At 45.3% G+C, this 17420-nt stretch overlaps 1 protein-coding gene across 4 annotated transcripts in view; it reads right to left on the bottom strand.

Moving 5' to 3' along the window:
- SHB (SH2 domain containing adaptor protein B) overlaps nt 1-17420 on the bottom strand; it is a 142392-nt gene that overhangs the window by 62025 nt on the left and 62947 nt on the right. The window contains exon 7 of one of the 4 annotated variants that reach the window (XM_075411209.1): nt 16362-16506. The exons of the other annotated variants lie outside the window; for them this stretch is intronic. Coding sequence (XP_075267324.1) covers nt 16494-16506 — 13 coding nt within the window. The 3' untranslated portion in view covers nt 16362-16493. Of the gene's footprint in view, nt 1-16361; nt 16507-17420 lie in introns of those variants that run through there. 4 annotated transcript variants of the gene reach the window in all.

Raw genomic sequence — 17420 nt, forward strand, 5'->3', positions numbered from 1 at the left:
CCGGCGGCAGCCGAAACCAAAACATTTAATTGGTGCCCAGACGTGGAGCGGGGATAACGGCAGGGCTGAGCAGCGGGTGTTAAAACTGCTTTCTTAGATTTTGTTAAATTTTGTTATAGGCATTTTTCTGTGTTAGTTAAATAGTCACCGGTAAAAATGTTGCTGACTTTGTTTAGATGGCTGTGGTTTTTGAACCCTTATTTGCAGTATGTGTTTACTGCCATGCTGTTCATCATCACTGGAAAAAGGATTAAGATGATGATTTTGCTGTACTGTACGATATCGACTTATGATATGATAACATCACTGTGCATGAAATTAGTCTTGTATTTGCATGCAGCACTGCAGTCATTTCCGTACCTCGGATCCTATGTCTTAGATTTTGTTAATAATCAAACCCAGTCTGTGGGGAAAACCAAAGGGGATACCTTCCCCCACTCTTTCGCCCCCACTCTCTTCCTCAGGCTGGTCCTAACTGCTTTTGAGAATTTCGAGTACCCGTGGGATGCTCAGGGCAGCACTCTCCTTTTGTTATGCCTCCTGAACGGGTTCTGGGTTTTGTTTAGGGTTAAGCAAGTTGTGAAGAACATCCTGCAGAGACCTGCCCCGGGGCTGGATAGCTGTGAGTGGCTGGGTGTGTGGGACAGCATGGGCAGATGTCTAGAGCAGTGGGCACCCCCGGTGTGTTTTAAACTCACCCCTGAACAAATACAGAATCCGGACAATCTGGTAAAATATCTGAAAAAAGTGTGCTGCCACCCTGGGAACTTGAGAGAGACACAAATCACCGCAATGTGCTGGGGTCTGGCCCATGCCTACCGAGCCATGTTCAACCTGATTCAGTGCCCTAAAGGGGAAAGGGGGGAAACGAAGCGGCAGGCACTGCAACTGGCGCTGCCCCCCCAGCCGGCCCTGCAGCCCCTCCAGCCCAGCAGGCAGTCACAGCCCCCCAGACCGGCACCGCCGGTGCCCCAGCTGCAGGGTTTGCCTCGGTTTCCCAGGCGGGCACAGCAGCACCTCCAGCCACAGCTCCAGCAGCAGGCATCACGGCTGAGCCCAATGACCAACCTGTGCCGGTAGCAGTCGCCCCTGTAAAACTAAAGAAAGACGCAAAGAGAGCAGATTGCTCCGGGAGGGATGACAATGAGCTGGGGTCATCGCAGGAGATAGAGACAGAGATCATCACCCGGTCCCTGTCCCTGAGCGAGCTGCGAGACATGCGGAAAGATTTCAGCTACCACCCAAGCGAGCACATTGCCACCTGGCTGCTGCGGTGCTGGGATAACGGGGCCAGCAGCTTGGAATTAGAGGGCAAGGAAACCAAGCAGCTGGGATCCCTGGCCAGGGACGGGGGCATTGACAAGGCCATTGGGAAAAAGGAACAAGTCCTCAGCCTCTGGAGGAGACTTCTGTCAGGCGTGAGGGAGAGGTACCCCTTCAGTGACGATTTTGTATGCTATCCTGGCAAGTGGACCAATATGGAAAGGGGTATTCAGTACTTGAGGGAATTAGCTGTGCGGGAGCTGGTTTACTGTGACACAGACGATGAGCAGGTACCCACAGACCCAGATGAACTCCAGTGCTCACAATCCATGTGGAGGAAGTTTGTGCAGAGCGCACCCTCCTCACATGCCAACTCACTGGCAGTTGTAAACTGGAAAGGTAAAGAGGCACCAACAGTGGACGAGGTGGCTGTCAGACTCCACCAATATGAGGAAAGTCTGTCTTCCTCCCTTGTCTCAGCTGTAAATAAATTGTCCCGACAGTTCCAGCAATTCAAAGAGGATATGTCCTACTCCCCACCTGTGCGGGCCCGCATCTCAGCTATTAGGGTCAAGCGTTTCTCTGCTCAGGAGAGAGAGTACAGAGGCTACACACCACGGGGCACCCTGTGGTTTTACCTGCGTGACCACGGAGAGGACATGAGGAAGTGGGATGGAAAACCCACCTCAAGTCTAGAGGCACGAGTACGTGAGTTGCGAGGTAAAACAATCACAAAAGGGGATTCTGTTAGGAAAAATGCTGCTCCAGTTTCCAGAAGCCAGCTCTCCAGACCAGGTAGACAGTTTGACCTTGATTCCGATCCTCTGGAGGGGACCTCCAAGTCATTTTTACAGCAGGTGAGCAGCAAATTCTCTGACGAGGATTAGAGGGGCCCTGCCTCCAGCCAGGTGGAGGAAAGGGACAACCGTGTTTATTGGACGGTGTGGATTCGGTGGCCTGGCACGTCAGATCCACAAGAGTATAAAGCTCTAGTGGACACTGGTGCACAGTGTACTTTAATGCCATCAGAGTTCAAAGGGTCAGAGTCCATTTGCATTTCGGGAGTGACAGGGGGGTCCCAAGAGCTGAGTGTACTGGAGGGTGAAGTGAGCCTCACTGGGCAGGAGTGGCAGAAGCACCCCATCGTAACTGGCCCCGAGGCTCCGTGTATCCTTAGGATAGACTATCTTAGGATAGGGTATTTCAAGGACCCAAGGGGGTATCAGTGGGCTTTTGGCATAGCTGCTGTGGAGACGGAAGAAATTAAACAGCTGTCCATTTTGCCTGGTCTCTCGGAGGATCCTTCCGTTGTGGGGTTGCTGAGGGTTGAAGAACAACAGGTGCCAATCGCGAGCACAACGGTGCACTGGCGACAGTATCGTACCAACCGAGACTCCCTTATCCCCATTCATCAGCTGATCCGCCAGCTGGAGAGTCAAGGAGTGATCAGCAAAACTCGCTCACCCTTTAATAGTCCCATATGGCCAGTGAGAAAATCTACTGGAGAGTGGAGACTGACTATAGACTACTGTGGCCTGAATGAAGTCACATCACCGCTGAGTGCTGCCGTGCCAGACATGCTAGAACTTCAATATCAGCTGGAGTCAAAGGCAGCCAAGTGGTACGCTACAATTGACATGGCTAACGCATTCTTCTCCATCCCTTTGGCAGCAGAGTGCAGGCCACAGTTTGCTTTCACCTGGAGGGGCATCCAGTACACCTGGAATCGACTGCCCCAGGGGTGGAAACACAGTCCCACCATTTGCCATGGACTAATCCAGGCTGCACGGGAAAAAGGTGAAGCTCCAGAACATCTGCGGTACATCGACAACATCATTATATGGGGCGACACAGCGGAGGAGGTTTTCGAGAAAGGGGAGAAAATAGCTCAGATCCTTCTGAAAGCCGGTTTCGCCATTAAGCGAAGTAAAGTCAAGGGACCTGCGCAAGAGATCCAGTTTTTGGGAATAAAATGGCAGGATGGGCGCCGTCAAATCCCAATGGATGTCATCAACAAAATAGCAGCTATGTCTCCACCAATCAGCAAAAAGGAAGCACAGGCCTTCCTGGGTGTTGTGGGTTTTTGGAGGATGCACATCCCAAATTACAGCCAAATTGTGAGTCCTCTGTACTATGTGACCCGGAAGAAGAATGATTTTGAATGGGGCCCTGAGCAACGACAGGCATTTGAACAGATTAAACGGGAGATAGTTCATGCCGTAGCCCTTGGTCCAGTCCGGTCAGGGCAAGATGTTAAAAACGTGCTCTACACCGCAGCCGGGGAGAATGGCCCAACCTGGAGTCTCTGGCAGAAAGCACCAGGGGAGACTCGAGGTCGACCCCTGGGGTTCTGGAGCCGGGGATACAAAGGATCCGAGGCCCGCTATACTCCCACTGAAAAAGAGATTCTGGCAGCATATGAAGGCGTTCGAGCTGCTTCAGAAGTAGTCGGCACTGAAGCACAGCTCCTCCTAGCACCACGATTGCCGGTCCTGGGCTGGATGTTCAAAGAGAGGGTCCCCTCTACGCATCATGCCACCGATGCTACGTGGAGTAAGTGGGTTGCGCTGATCACCCAGCGCGCCCGAATGGGAAACCCCAGTCGCCCAGGAATTCTGGAGGTAATCATGGACTGGCCAGAAGGCAAAGATTTTGGAGCATCACCAGAGGAGGAGGTGACACGTGCTGAAGAGGCCCCACTGTATAACCAGCTGCCAGAAGATAAGAAACAGTATGCCCTGTTCACGGATGGGTCCTGTCGCATTGTGGGGAAGCAGCGGAGGTGGAAGGCTGCTGTATGGAGCCCTACACGACAAGTCGCAGAAACTGCCGAGCGAGAAGGTGAGTCAAGCCAGTTTGCAGAGGTGAAAGCCATCCAGCTGGCTTTAGCCCTTGCCAGTCGAGAGAAGTGGCCAGTGCTCTATCTTTACACCGACTCTTGGATGGTGGCCAATGCCTTGTGGGGGTGGGTGCAGCAATGGAAGAAGAACAACTGGCAGCGCAGAGGCAAACCTATCTGGGCTGCCCCATTGTGGCAAGATATTGCTGCCCGTCTGGAGCAGTTGGTTGTAAAAGTCCGTCACGTGGACGCCCACGTCCCTAAGAGTCGGGCCACTGAGGAACATCAAAACAACCACCAGGTAGATCAGGCTGCTAAGATTGAAGTGGCTCAGGTGGATCTGGACTGGCAACATAAGGGTGAACTCTTTATAGCTCGGTGGGCCCATGACACCTCGGGCCACCAAGGAAGAGACGCGACATACAGATGGGCTCGTGACCGAGGGGTGGACTTGACCATGGACACTATTGCACAGGTTATCCATGAATGTGAAACATGCGCTGCAATCAAGCAAGCCAAGCGGGTAAAGCCTCAGTGGTATGGAGGACGATGGCTAAAATATAAATATGGGGAGGCTTGGCAGATTGACTATATCACACTGCCACAGACCCGCCAAGGCAAGCGCTATGTGCTCACAATGGTGGAGGCCACCACCGGATGGCTGGAAACCTACCCTGTTCCCCATGCCACTGCCCGGAATACCATCCCGGGCCTGGAAAAACAAGTCCTGTGGCGACCTCCCGAAAGAATTGAGTCGGACAACGGGACTCACTTTCGCAACAGCCTCATAGACACCTGGGCCAAAGAACACGGTATCGAGTGGGTGTATCACATCCCCTACCATGCACCAGCCTCGGGAAAGATCGAACGGTACAATGGGCTGCTAAAAACCACTTTGAGGGCAATAGGGGGTGGGACTTTCAAAAACTGGGATACCCATTTAGCAAAGGCCACCTGGTTGGTTAACACCAGAGGGTCCACCAACCGGGCTGGTCCTGCCCAGTCAAAACCTCAGCGCCCCGTAGAAGGGGATAAAGTCCCTGTAGTGCACATGTGGAACATGTTAGGGAAGACGGTTTGGGTTAGTCCTGCCTCGGGCAAAGGCAAGCCCGTCCGCGGGATTGTTTCTGCTCAAGGACCTGGGTGTACCTGGTGGGTAATGCACAAGGATGGGGAAGTCCGATGTTTGGGCGAGAACAGTCCATAAATAAATTTAGTATAAAGTTAGTTGTTAAATAACCCTGTCACTGTCTGTTATCACTGTTATAATTGTTATATTTTGTACCAGCAGTAGCATAGTAAGAATCGTCCGGATTAAAGAAGGATGGACTTTTTCGATGAAAACCTAGCAGAGCACAGCAATGATGGAACTGGACCTGGTTTTCAACAACTGGCATCCAGCAACTTCATCAAGATCAACATCTCCTGCAGACTGTGGGCACGGGCCACACCAGATACATCAGCCGTGAGGTCCGGATGCAGCAAGTGACCGCCCATCACCACACATCACCTCTCCTGCCACGGAAGACCATAACGACAGATGGAGCCTGAAGTCATGGATTAAATGAACTCAACGGCCACTTTAGAGTGATGATCCATAGACTAAGGGAATGATATCTGGAGACAGGAGATGTGGTGGTGATCAACTGGACAATGGGGGACCTGGGCCTGACGTAGATGGTATGGAATAAGGGGTGGATAATGTCCTGGGTTTGGCCAGAACAGGATTAATTTTCACCGGAATCCAGGAACGGGCAGAGCCGGGGGGTGGGGGCTGACCCCACCTGGCCAAACAGAGCCCGGTATTCCATACCATGTGACGTCAGCTGGGTTCCGGTGGGGGGGGGGCGGCGCGGCGGGAACGCACTCGTGGCTTGGGGGGGCGCGGCGCCAGTCCTATTTCGGGAGAGCGGCTATCTGGGTCGTACGGTTCGTTGTTGTGCTTTCTCCTTATTTGTATCGTTGTTGTCCTTGTTTTCCCTCTGTTTGCTGTTCTGTTAAACTGCCCTTATCCCGACCCACCAGTTTCTGCCTCTTTCTTTTCATTCTCCTCCGCACGCCGGCGGGGGGAGGGGCGGCCGCGTGGCGCTTTTGTTGCCGGCTGCAGCCGAAACCAAAACACAAATGCAGTGTTAAAAGAAGCTTCTCTGAAATATGCCATTTTCTACTTAGCAGGTGCAGCATTCTCTCTGGAAGTGCTTGTAGCACAATCAAGCTCATATCTTTCAGATGTGTTCAGCAATTCTGATGAAGTGACCCTTTCTGGTGAGCAGAAACCACTGCAGACACTGTAATTATAACTCTACATGTGTAAAATCTTGCTTTTAATATCATCTTCTTAGCAGAAAAAGATATCTTTTGAATTGTAATTGCTCCCTAAATTATTTCCTTTAAATAAGGGCGACATCTTTAAATACTTTATTATGGGGATAAATGTATTGTTCCCTTCCTTCAGTTCACTATGCATCTGCTTTGCTACAAAATGCCTTGAAAGTGTGCAGATAAACTACATCACAGGTGCATGCTAATTTCAGAACTATAACAAGAACTAGAGAACAATCTGCCAAGTACACTTTGGTGCAGAAAGGGCAAGGACACAGGCCCTTTTCAAAACAGAAAGAAAACATATATAATGTAAACAAACTGCTACAAGCCATGTATTCTTGACAGACAGCAGTTGCTTCCCTAATAAGGACTTACATAGATACTTAGGTTTGGGTAGCACATAGTCATTAAGCTTACAGTCTTATGATGTCTACGGCTACTAGAATTCCACAAATGAACAAAAAGCATCTCCTCTATATCATGACAGGCCAGCCTTTTGGGAGGCCACCCTGTTTGTGAAGGTGAGTAAAAAAGAGTGTGACCTAGCAGTTATGGACAGCAGACTAATGGAATTCAACTAAGGCAAACAGAAAGCTTCTGCCCTTGCAGTGGAATGAACTCAGGCAGCAGTGCAAGCTGGGACATGACTGGCCAGGAAAGGAACTATGGTGGACAGGACACAGAACATGACTCATCAGCCTGCCCATGAAGGCCTACTGCAGCCTGGGCTGTGAGGCCAACTGGTGGAAGAAAGTGACTACTCTACAGAGCACTGGTGAGGCTGCATCTGTATCTGCAAACATAACTGATGGGAGGGCCCCCCATAAAAAAGAGAAGCCAACACTAGAGCAAGTGCAGAGCAGGGCCACTAAACACATTCTGGAGGTGGGAACATCTGATGTACGAGGATAGGCTGAGGGAACTGTGTCTGTTCAGTCTGGAGAAAAGGTGAGATGGAGATTATCAAGCTACAGTCATCCAGTGCCTAAACGGGAGAGTTACAAAGATGGAAGTTTCTCAGAGTGAACACGCAGAAGCTACAACAAAGAGAGTTCCCACTGGACACAGTGAAAAGCTTCTTCCTCGTGAGAGTGGTGTAGCTCTGGGACCAGGCTCAGACAGGTCAGGAGGTCGAGAGAGGTTCTCCTCCCCCTCTACACTGCCCTAGTGAGGCCCCATCTGGAGTACTCTGTCCAGTTCTGGGCTCCCCACTTCACGAAAGATGAGGAGCTACTGGAGAGAGTCCAGCGGAGGGCTACAAGGATGATGAGGGGGCTGGAACATCTCCCCTACGAGGAGAGGCTGAGGGAGCTGGGCTTATTTAGCCTGGAGAAGCGAAGGCTGAGAGGGGGCCTTATACATGCTTATAAATATCTTAAGGGTGAGTGTCAGGAGGATGGGGCCAAACTCTTTTCAGTGGTGCCCAGCGACAGGACAAGGGGCAACGGGCACAAACTGAAGCACAGGAAGTTCCGTCTGAACATGAGGAAGAGCTTCTTCACTTTGAGGGTGACAGAGCACTGGAACAGGTTGCCCAGGGAGGCTGTAGATTCTCCTTCTCTGGAGACGTTCAAAAGCCGCCTGGACAAGGTCCTGTACAGCCTGCTCTAGGTGAGCCTGCTTTGGCAGGGGGGATTGTACTAGATGGCTCATAGAGGTCCCTTCCAACTCTAACATTCTGTGATTCTGTGAAACAAGGGAAATATTTCTGCTGCTGTTTTTTCCCTTTGCTGCAAAGCAGCTGAAGTATGGCATGAACGAATAGTTCTGTGATCATATTGTTTTGCTGAAGCACTGTCTACAGCTAATAGTGATGCTGCACAAGGCAGCTCCAGCAGCCCTACTTCTTATCAAAAGAAGAATCTTGTCACTTTCTCTTTGATAAAACATATTTGAAGAGCAAGCTGCAATCACAGAGAACTCCCCAGCAGGTAACACATCTCATTAATGCATGTAATCTTTAATGCAATTTACACCACTGCTGCATATCACTCCTAATCATAATCAAAAGAAATTTTTGATGAAGAACACTCTGAAATACTGCTAATGAAACTGACCCTAGTAACAAAATCACCCACGCCTGAAAAGCAAGGTAAATAAGAATACATTAAGTACTTTTGCAGTTGCTGGTGCATATTTTCAGCAGCTCGTATACACCTCTTACACCTCTTGCTTTTCCTGGTAACTGCTCAACGAATATTTCTTGAAGAATACAGAGCAACATTTACACTTAACCAATCCCTTTCATGACAGATGTCTTAAAAACACTTGCATACAAAAGTGATAGGACTAGAGGTAGAAGAGTCATCCTCATCTCTTGTAAACAGTAGTATGCAATCCACATCCAGCTTGCATTTCAAGGACCTAAACTCCATCACTGTTTCCTGAGGGTTTTATCGTACTTCATGGCAATGGACTGTTACCCTCATTGCTTCCTTTCAGGCAGTTTGCATGACAATTTTTAAGGAGCTTTGCTTATTTTCAGCCAGTTTGCTTTACAGTTTTTAAGGGGCTTAGCCGTGCAATGCTCAATGAATGAAGGACCTCTCCCTGCATTCATTGAATCATCATTTTATCATCATAGCCCTCTGTGACATTTGGCTCATTTAGCCATTGAAAGCTGACTGCCTAAGGCTAACAAACCTGGAGATTTTATTTGCACATAGCTTTTCTATTAAAATCAACTGCTAATGAGGATCGTTGTGGAACACCGCAGGTGACTCAGCTGTCAGCTGGTCATGTGCAGATGAAAACTTGCAAGGTTATCTTAATTCAGTTATCAGTAATCCTCAGTCATCTTCATTCTCAGCTATCTCTGATTATTCAGTGACATCTCTAACAGCCATCAGTCAAGCATTAACTTCTGCTTTCTTTTCAATCCAATATGTTGGAAAACTGGGAGGAAATGGATGGCCTTCTAACCTAGCATTTTAACTGTTGACAAGTGGTTATTTCCCACCTTCATACTATCTCATGTCCTATCTCCTTTCTATCTTCTCTCCTTCAGCCAATGTGATGTTTTTTCAGCTTTCAGAGTTAGAGCAGGTCAAAACCTACAGTTCCCCTTTTGCAGGTCTTTCCCTTAATAGATCTTTGTGGCTGGTTTGAAATGAAAAAAAAAAAGTCTTGTGAAATAATTAAACAAAAATCACATCCCAGTCTATTTCTTTTCATGTATTTCTATGTTTTCTGGTTCTCCTAAAGAAACCAGAACTCCTTTCATTAAGTAAAACCCAGTCTGAATGGAAAGCCTTCAGAAATGAATTTCAGAGGTCATTTTGTGTGAAGGCTGAGGAAGAGTAGAGGTGGCAACTGAGAGCTGTGTGAAAGAAACTGACCTCAAAGCTTTGCAGTGTCAAGCATCTAAATTTTCTGTTCGCAAAGGAGAAGTAATGAGAGGCAAGAATATTCAGCGAATGAACTAATTTTACTGATTGTTAGTGTCTGCATCTAGTAGTTATCACCAGGTTGTTTAATGGTGGGCTGAGTTCTAATCTCTATCCCAGCTACTTTTCTGGATGTCTGGAACTCTTTAATTTGAGCATTATTCCAGGCTTCCTGGTGGATGAAAGCTAAGATTATGTTTTCAAATACTTTCCTCCTTCACTCTATTCCTGCCTCTTTTTAGTTTCCAAAAATTACATTGTGAATCTGTTATCTGCCTTCCTTGTTCCAAGCAAACGAACTAAGCTAGAAATATCAAACCAGCTAGAAATATCAAACCAGACATCTCTTATCTTCTAGAATGAAGAACAAATTAAGATGGAAGAAAGTCAGTTTAGCATCTTGAAACCATGCCCTTGAATTAAGCACTTCCAGGTGTACAAGATTTGAAACTGTTTGCATCTACACTAAGGATTCTTCTGTGCTGCCTCCCCTTCTCCATTTGTTCTTGAAGTCTGTCTTACAGACTCCGATGTTTTGGTATGCCTGGACTTACAGCGAATCAGTGCCTACTAGTAACTGACAAGGGCAGAATACCTCTACACTTTTTTAACAATACTATTGCTGCTAGAGCAGTGACTAGGATTACAGGGACACCGTTTGGAAGGGAACATGGAAGTTGTACTCCTCCCTTTTCCTCTCCTCCAAAACCATTTCAGTCTGCAGAGAGATTACTAAAATTCCAGATACTAATGAGGAAAAAACCTCATGGTTGAACTGGTTGTAAATCAGTTTCTGATTAGTTTTCTAAGCACTGTTTGAGTCTACCTGAAAGAGGACAAGCAGAACATGTGCCTAACAGCGAGTAGTTCTGGTTCTGGAATACTGATTTCTCAGCTCTTTCAACAGCAGTAACTATTAGAACCTTCCAGGCCCAAGGTTTTCAAAGAGTGGAACCTAAATGGCAATCGCAAATTCACAAATGTGAAAACTGATGAAAGCCAGTGCCTTGAAAAGATAAGACATGCACATTTTGCTTGAAAGGATAATGGGACCTGACCTAAGTCATGTGATATTATTACTATGTCAGTTCTGAATGTCACTATGGTTTCTCAAACGTTGCAATAATTCTTTCTCTAACTTTTTGTTCAACTGAGGGAAAACAGTGACGAAACAGTGCTACTATAGACAATATTCACTCCTTCTTTTCCGTATTGCAACCATTCCCATGAGTTTCAAACACAGAACAGAACAATTCCTAGTTGCTAATCTCTGCACCAAATTGCTTTGGAACTCTCAAACACAGATGTTTACACAGACACAATACTTGATATCTGATTAATAGTCAGACCTTGTTTAAAATGTTTTGCAACACAACCATAAAACCAAATGACTTTGAATTACGGTTTTCCTACACATTTTCTTTCTGTTTTCAAAATCCAGTGAGGATGGGAAAGGAATTCTGCAGACAGGTCAAACTGTGCTTTTCTGATCTTATGCCGGAAGTGTGAAACAAGAACATTCAAGAAATACTGACTGGATATTAAACTTAGTATTTTTTTCTGGAAAATGTTAATAGCTTTGAAACATCATTGATGTTCACCGTCAGAAAAACTCACCAAGGCTTCTGAACACTGTTTTTGCTGAAGAAAGTGCTGTTTTGTTAGAACTGATTTTCTGCATTCATTTTGATGAAATGTCACTTGGACAAGGAAAAAGCTACAACTCTGCAGTAACATCAGGAAAAAACTTTGTAGCAATGTAGGAAACTCATGTGTTGTGTTGTTTTTACATTCCGAAACACCTTTCAAAATTTTATTTGATATTATATGCTGTCACTATGAACAAAACCTGTGATGTTTCATGTCAACCTACAGCAACAAAGAAATAGATGAAAATCTCCTCTGAAAAAGAAAAACTAAGTTTTTTTCCCCCAGATGAGTGATTACTTTGAAAAGTCTTCACTGGAGACATTCAGAGGCTTACCTATCCACTGCTTTTCCTCTCTTAGAGCTGCTTTTTCAAGCACAGAACACACAACACTGTCATTCTATACCTGACAGCTACTGTCTCTGTGGTACAATAAAAAATGACTCTTCCCCTACTAGCAAGGGCTAGCAGTGCCCATTTGCAACAGCATCGAACACGTTAGAAGACCACTGTATTGAACCCAGGCTCCACTCTCTATAACTAATTCCCATATGCTGCTTTGAAGGTATTATAGATGTTTAGCTTGTTGGAGTTCTGTGGAAGTGACAGAATCCTTGCTGTCTGCTACCAGCCACGTCCCTACTATTACTATTTAGGCCAACAGCAGACTAATAATACAATTTTAAATACTTTTATTCAACCGCTATTTTAAAGAGCCATCAAAAATCAAGCTACCTTTCTAAATTGTATTGACAGGAGGAAACTCCTATTTTTTTACAACATCACAATAGTTACTTCCCAAGAATATATAACATGTTTTAAATCAACTAAAACGTACAAAGTTCAACATTAATCCAAAACTCAGAACTACCCAAAGTCTATGTTTTCAACTTTGGAAAACAGGACCTCTTCTACAGATCAATCCTGCATTTTCATAATGACAAAAAACTTTGCTTGCAGTCCCCTTTGCTCTTTAGGGATATCCACATGCATGTTTATGAGTCTACAGGATCAGGATGTCAGCAGACACCATGTTCTCTGAATTCAGCTCTATTTTCCCTCCAGTGGCAATGACTGTGCAGAAATTCTCTAACAGAGCTGAAAGCAAAGCCCATTACTGTTTTCCCTCATGGTCTGCACATTTAGCTGACTTGTGAAATAATCCTAATTTAAAATTGAGAATAGCCACATTTCCTGAAATTGAAATGTGAGTCAGGAAATGAAGCGGTGCAGGTGTGGGGCACACTTCTGCAAGGAGCCCTAGGAAGGGGAAATCCTGACTGAAAGATTTACCTGTCAGAGCCCAGCCAGTGGCTGGCCATCATTGAGCAAGACTGGAACATAACACCCAACACTGAGATGTTGTTCTATTGTTACATTAGGAAGGCACCTCTAGGAGCGTGATGTGCAGTAAAATCATTGCTGAACACCTAAAACCGACTTACAAGTGAGCGTTGGCTGTCCTCTTCCCTTTACACATCTACTTCTACTTCTTTCACCAGCCTGCTTGCTAGTAAAGAGCAGACCTAATATAAGGAGCTTGCAGCTAGGCATTTCAATGGCAGCCAGAAACTGGGAGCCGTGGTCACAACACAGTTACCAGGAGTATGGATCTCCAGTTTTTACCCAGTCTTATGCAATTAAAACTGGGTTTAAGGAAAGAATGGGAGGAGGGTATAAGTGAGCCAAATACCTACAGCCCAGAAGAAATACAGAGAAGACGAAACACAAGGAATAATGCCGGGCTGCTGTAGGAGGTACAAGAGAATGCACAGCTGCCCTTCAGGCCTTTGGGATCATTTTGTTCTGGGAAAATAGATAATATTCATTCCCTCTTCTGCTATGGAGAATTTAAACAATGCTGACAAAGAGGCCCAGCTCTCTAGATCACAGTCCATACAAAGATGCTTTTTGCCTCAAACACTTGTTCTCAACAGTAACAATTCGTTGTTTCTGAGATGACTAACACATGAATCTGTACATCATAAAGACCTTCTCTGATGTCCCCAGAGGTAGCCAATGCACATGCAATTAATTTTCCCTGGATAAACTACGATATCTCAAAAATTACAGACATTGACATGAGCAACTTAAACTATCCTGATAAATGTTTTATCTACAGATGCATTTTAATTTGGTAACGAAGCAACTTTTATGCTTGTTTCATACATCTGGCATGTATGGTCATTTGTGGAATGTCAATAAGTCAAACAACTCATGTAAATTCCCTATGCAAGTTAAGCCTGTATGGCCCTTTCAAAGTCTGCAGAACACAGAAACCTTTCCTCCTGCTGGAAAAGACAGTCTTCAGAGATGTATCTATTGTGTAATATTCAGTTATATTAAATGAAATTGAGCAAGTGCTACCATCTTTTAACTTTTCAAATACAGCTAATATTTGTGTAGATTCTCACTGCCAGACATTGCTGTGTTTTGGAAAATCTAACATTAGTCTTTTAAAATAAAACCACAAATCCAAATGCTAGAGTAAGAGCTTTGTATTTTTTTTTAAAAAAAGCTTGCCACATGAAGCTAAAGAATAGTCTTTAAATTGCTGTCACTTAATCTCAATAAAAATCAGGGGGTCATTCTTCCTTTTTCTGTGAATCAGAAAAAGATGACATTTAACTGGAAAAAATGCTGATTCACACATGATGGTGAAAGTCCCTGAGAAGCACAAACACATCTAAAAGACAACGCTGAAAATGAATGCCTGGAGGATGTGTGCAACATTTAGACAGCAATAGATGCTGCAATTTTTGCCATTGCATTATCTTAGAGACACAGAACTAAACAATTACCAGAGCTTATCTCACCCCTGTCCTGGTTTTGGCTAAAACAGAACCGATTCTCTTTTAGTGAGTCTTCCTTACAGCAAAGTTCACCTCAATAACTGCATTTTTCTGAAGTTGATTGCATATTTTAGAGACAGTGTCCACTCCAAAGATGATAATACCTAATATTCAGTTACACTGAGCTAATGGTAGGAATGGAATGCAGAAAAAGGTCCGTGTTTATAAGTCTTACCATAGCAGCCAAGGTCACTGATAAGACCTTTTAGGTTCCACAAGCGAGGAGTCGCAAAGGGTCGCACTTGCAGGGAGAAGCGGACAGGACAGGTGACCCGATACTGACCAACACGGTATTCCATGCCATGCACATCATACTCAGTTTAAAGCTGGGGGATCACGAGGGTCTCGCTCTCTTCGTCCATGGCTGCCTTCTGAAAAGGAACCTGCTCCTTGTCCTGCCTGTGATCCTGATCCAGATTCCGATCTGTGCATTCCTGAGTCCAGCTCCTGTCTACTGCTGAGTCCACTCCGGGACTTCCTGGTGCTGCCTGCCAGCTGTTGGCAGGACGCCAGCGCCCAGCACCCAGCTCCAGGAAACTCAGCATGGGTTTTATGTGTTTTGTTTAATTTCTCTTGTTATTAATATTATTAGTATTATTAGTGTTATTAGTAAAGCTGTTTATATTCAATTCGTAAGTCTCTCCCCCTTTTCCTCTGTTTCCTTTGCTCTGGTGGGAGTGCAGGAGTTAACAGGGAGCATCTGCCACTCTTTATGGCCGCCCTGCACTAACTGGTGACACACACCACAAAGAAACTCCACATCCTGCTAACCTACAGATGATCTACTTTCCCACTTCCATGACTAAGTAGAATCATTTTCACCTAAGCAGCACTAAAAGAAAGCACAGGGTCATCTGACAGGCAATACAACTACAACGGATAAAAAGTAACTCATTAGATTTCAGTACTGACCCAGTCAGATAACAGAAACAACATGAATGAAAATGGGAAAAGGTAGTGCTCCTACATAGTGAAACACAAGTTGTCTTTGGCTCCTGTAGCACTCGGGTAGGCTTGGAACTACATTTCAGAAAAGTCAAATTCAGCTGTTCAATTTTGTCCAATTATAGCCAGCATTCTGCCAGTCTCTTGACAACTTCTTTCCGGAGGGTGACTTTTTTAAAGCTAAATTAAATTCCTATCTTTCTACTCTTTAATGTGACCGATATATGCAGTTACACAACAGAGACCTTTTTAGTATTTGTCCCAGAATGTGCCAACAATTTTTGCACATTTTGCATTGAGAGCACTAGTACCAGAAACGTAATATTGGAGTTCACTGCCTTTTTCAGTCAGCTCTCATATACATAAACACACAAATCATCAATGTTCACAGCAGAGTTTTCTCTCAACACAGATTAAAGAAATTACCAGAAGATCACAACTGACAGTCAAGTGCTCCACACAAAACAAGGGGGAACTGCGAGTTGCTCATTTTTTTCACTGCAGCATTTATCAACTCCAGTGCTAGGATTCAAGAACCATATCCTAATGCAGTTAATGAAGCAACTCACAAGGTTGCAAGTTTATAACAAGAGTAGATTACACATGGCTGGTCAGACAATTTTGTGCTACAGCTTTATTAACAAGCATCCCCCATAAGTACCATGCATCTTTATAGGGTGCTACTGGATGTTCTACAGCCAAAGCTTTTCATTTCACGCATCATAAATGCACCAGTAAAATAAAACAGAAGTTTGATGCTAAAGGGTCTGTTCTGAACATCACTTGACTATGCACATTCAACAGCAACGTTCAAAAGCCTCTGTCTTTTGTAGGTATCTCACATCTACATAAGACCTCAAGTACTCTCAAGCCTGTTACACGAAAAGCGAGCAAAGCCTGTTTTTATGTCACCCTATGATGCCAGTCCTGATGCTAGCCCCATATTGTAAGGGGGGCACTGGATTGGTACAGCAACACATGGTCAGGTTCTGCACAGCAGTTGTAGGACAAGTGCATTATTACAAACAGTCTGTTACTCAGTTGGTATTATCAAAAACATTGCAATGAGGCACCTACACACAATGCCAACCATACTCATGCCAGCAGCCCAATGTTCCTTTATGATTTTTTCAAAAGCGAAGTCCATTTGCGTATCCTTCTCATAAGCGATCGTAATGGAAATTAACTGCCTACCAGTGACATCAGCCAGCAACTCAAGTCTACCATTGAATATTTCAGGGGTCTTTTCTGTAAAACAGAAGTAATTTTACTTCCAGCAGTGGGATCACCACTGTGAACCATGCTATATGTACCCTCAGTACAATCTGAGGAGGGGATGGCTGGTTGACACTGCATCTGTGGCTAACTCTGACAGCTACCCCATGCATACCTTGTTTGAGCACTTCTATACAAGCCATACATCTGTCCTGGTAAAATGCGAGGTGAAACGGAGTGTCTTATACAAACGTCACTCAAAGAGGAAACACTGGGAAGACTACAAAGCCACCTGAACATCGGCTACAGTACTGGTAGAGTTCTTAGCCTATTCACGGAATTTCACAAAAATGTGAAAGAACACAGAGGCTTGAAATGTCTCTTACCATCACACAGGGTAACACATAGGACTGCTTAAGCTAGAAACCCATTGGGACACAAGGTACATCAGGAACAGAAACATAGAATGATAGAATAGTTTAAGTTTGAATGGACCTTTATAGATCATCTAGTCCAACCCACCTGCAATGAGCAGGTACATCTTCAACAAGCTCAGGTTGCTCAGAGCATCGTCCAACCTCACCTGGAATGTTTCCAGGGATGAGGCATCTACAACCTCTCTAGGCAACTTGTTCCAGTGTTTTACTATACCCATTCTAAAAAATTTCTTCCTTATAATCTAGTCTGAATCTACCCTCTTTTAGTTTAAAACCATTACCCCTTTTCCTATTGCTACAGGCCCTACTAAAAGGTGTGTCCCCATGTTTCTTCTAAGCTCTCTTACTTAAAGTGTTGAAAGGCTGCAATAACTTCTCCCCAGAGCCTTCTCTTCTCCAAGCTGAACAGCCCCAACTCTCTCAGCCTTTCCTCATAGGAGAGGTGTTCCAGCCCTCGGATCATTTTTGTTGCCCTCCTCTGGACCTGTTCCAACAGGTCCATGTCTTTCC

Source organism: Opisthocomus hoazin, chromosome Z (genome assembly GCF_030867145.1).
Source record: "Opisthocomus hoazin isolate bOpiHoa1 chromosome Z, bOpiHoa1.hap1, whole genome shotgun sequence".
NCBI classification, from domain to species: domain Eukaryota; kingdom Metazoa; phylum Chordata; class Aves; order Opisthocomiformes; family Opisthocomidae; genus Opisthocomus; species Opisthocomus hoazin.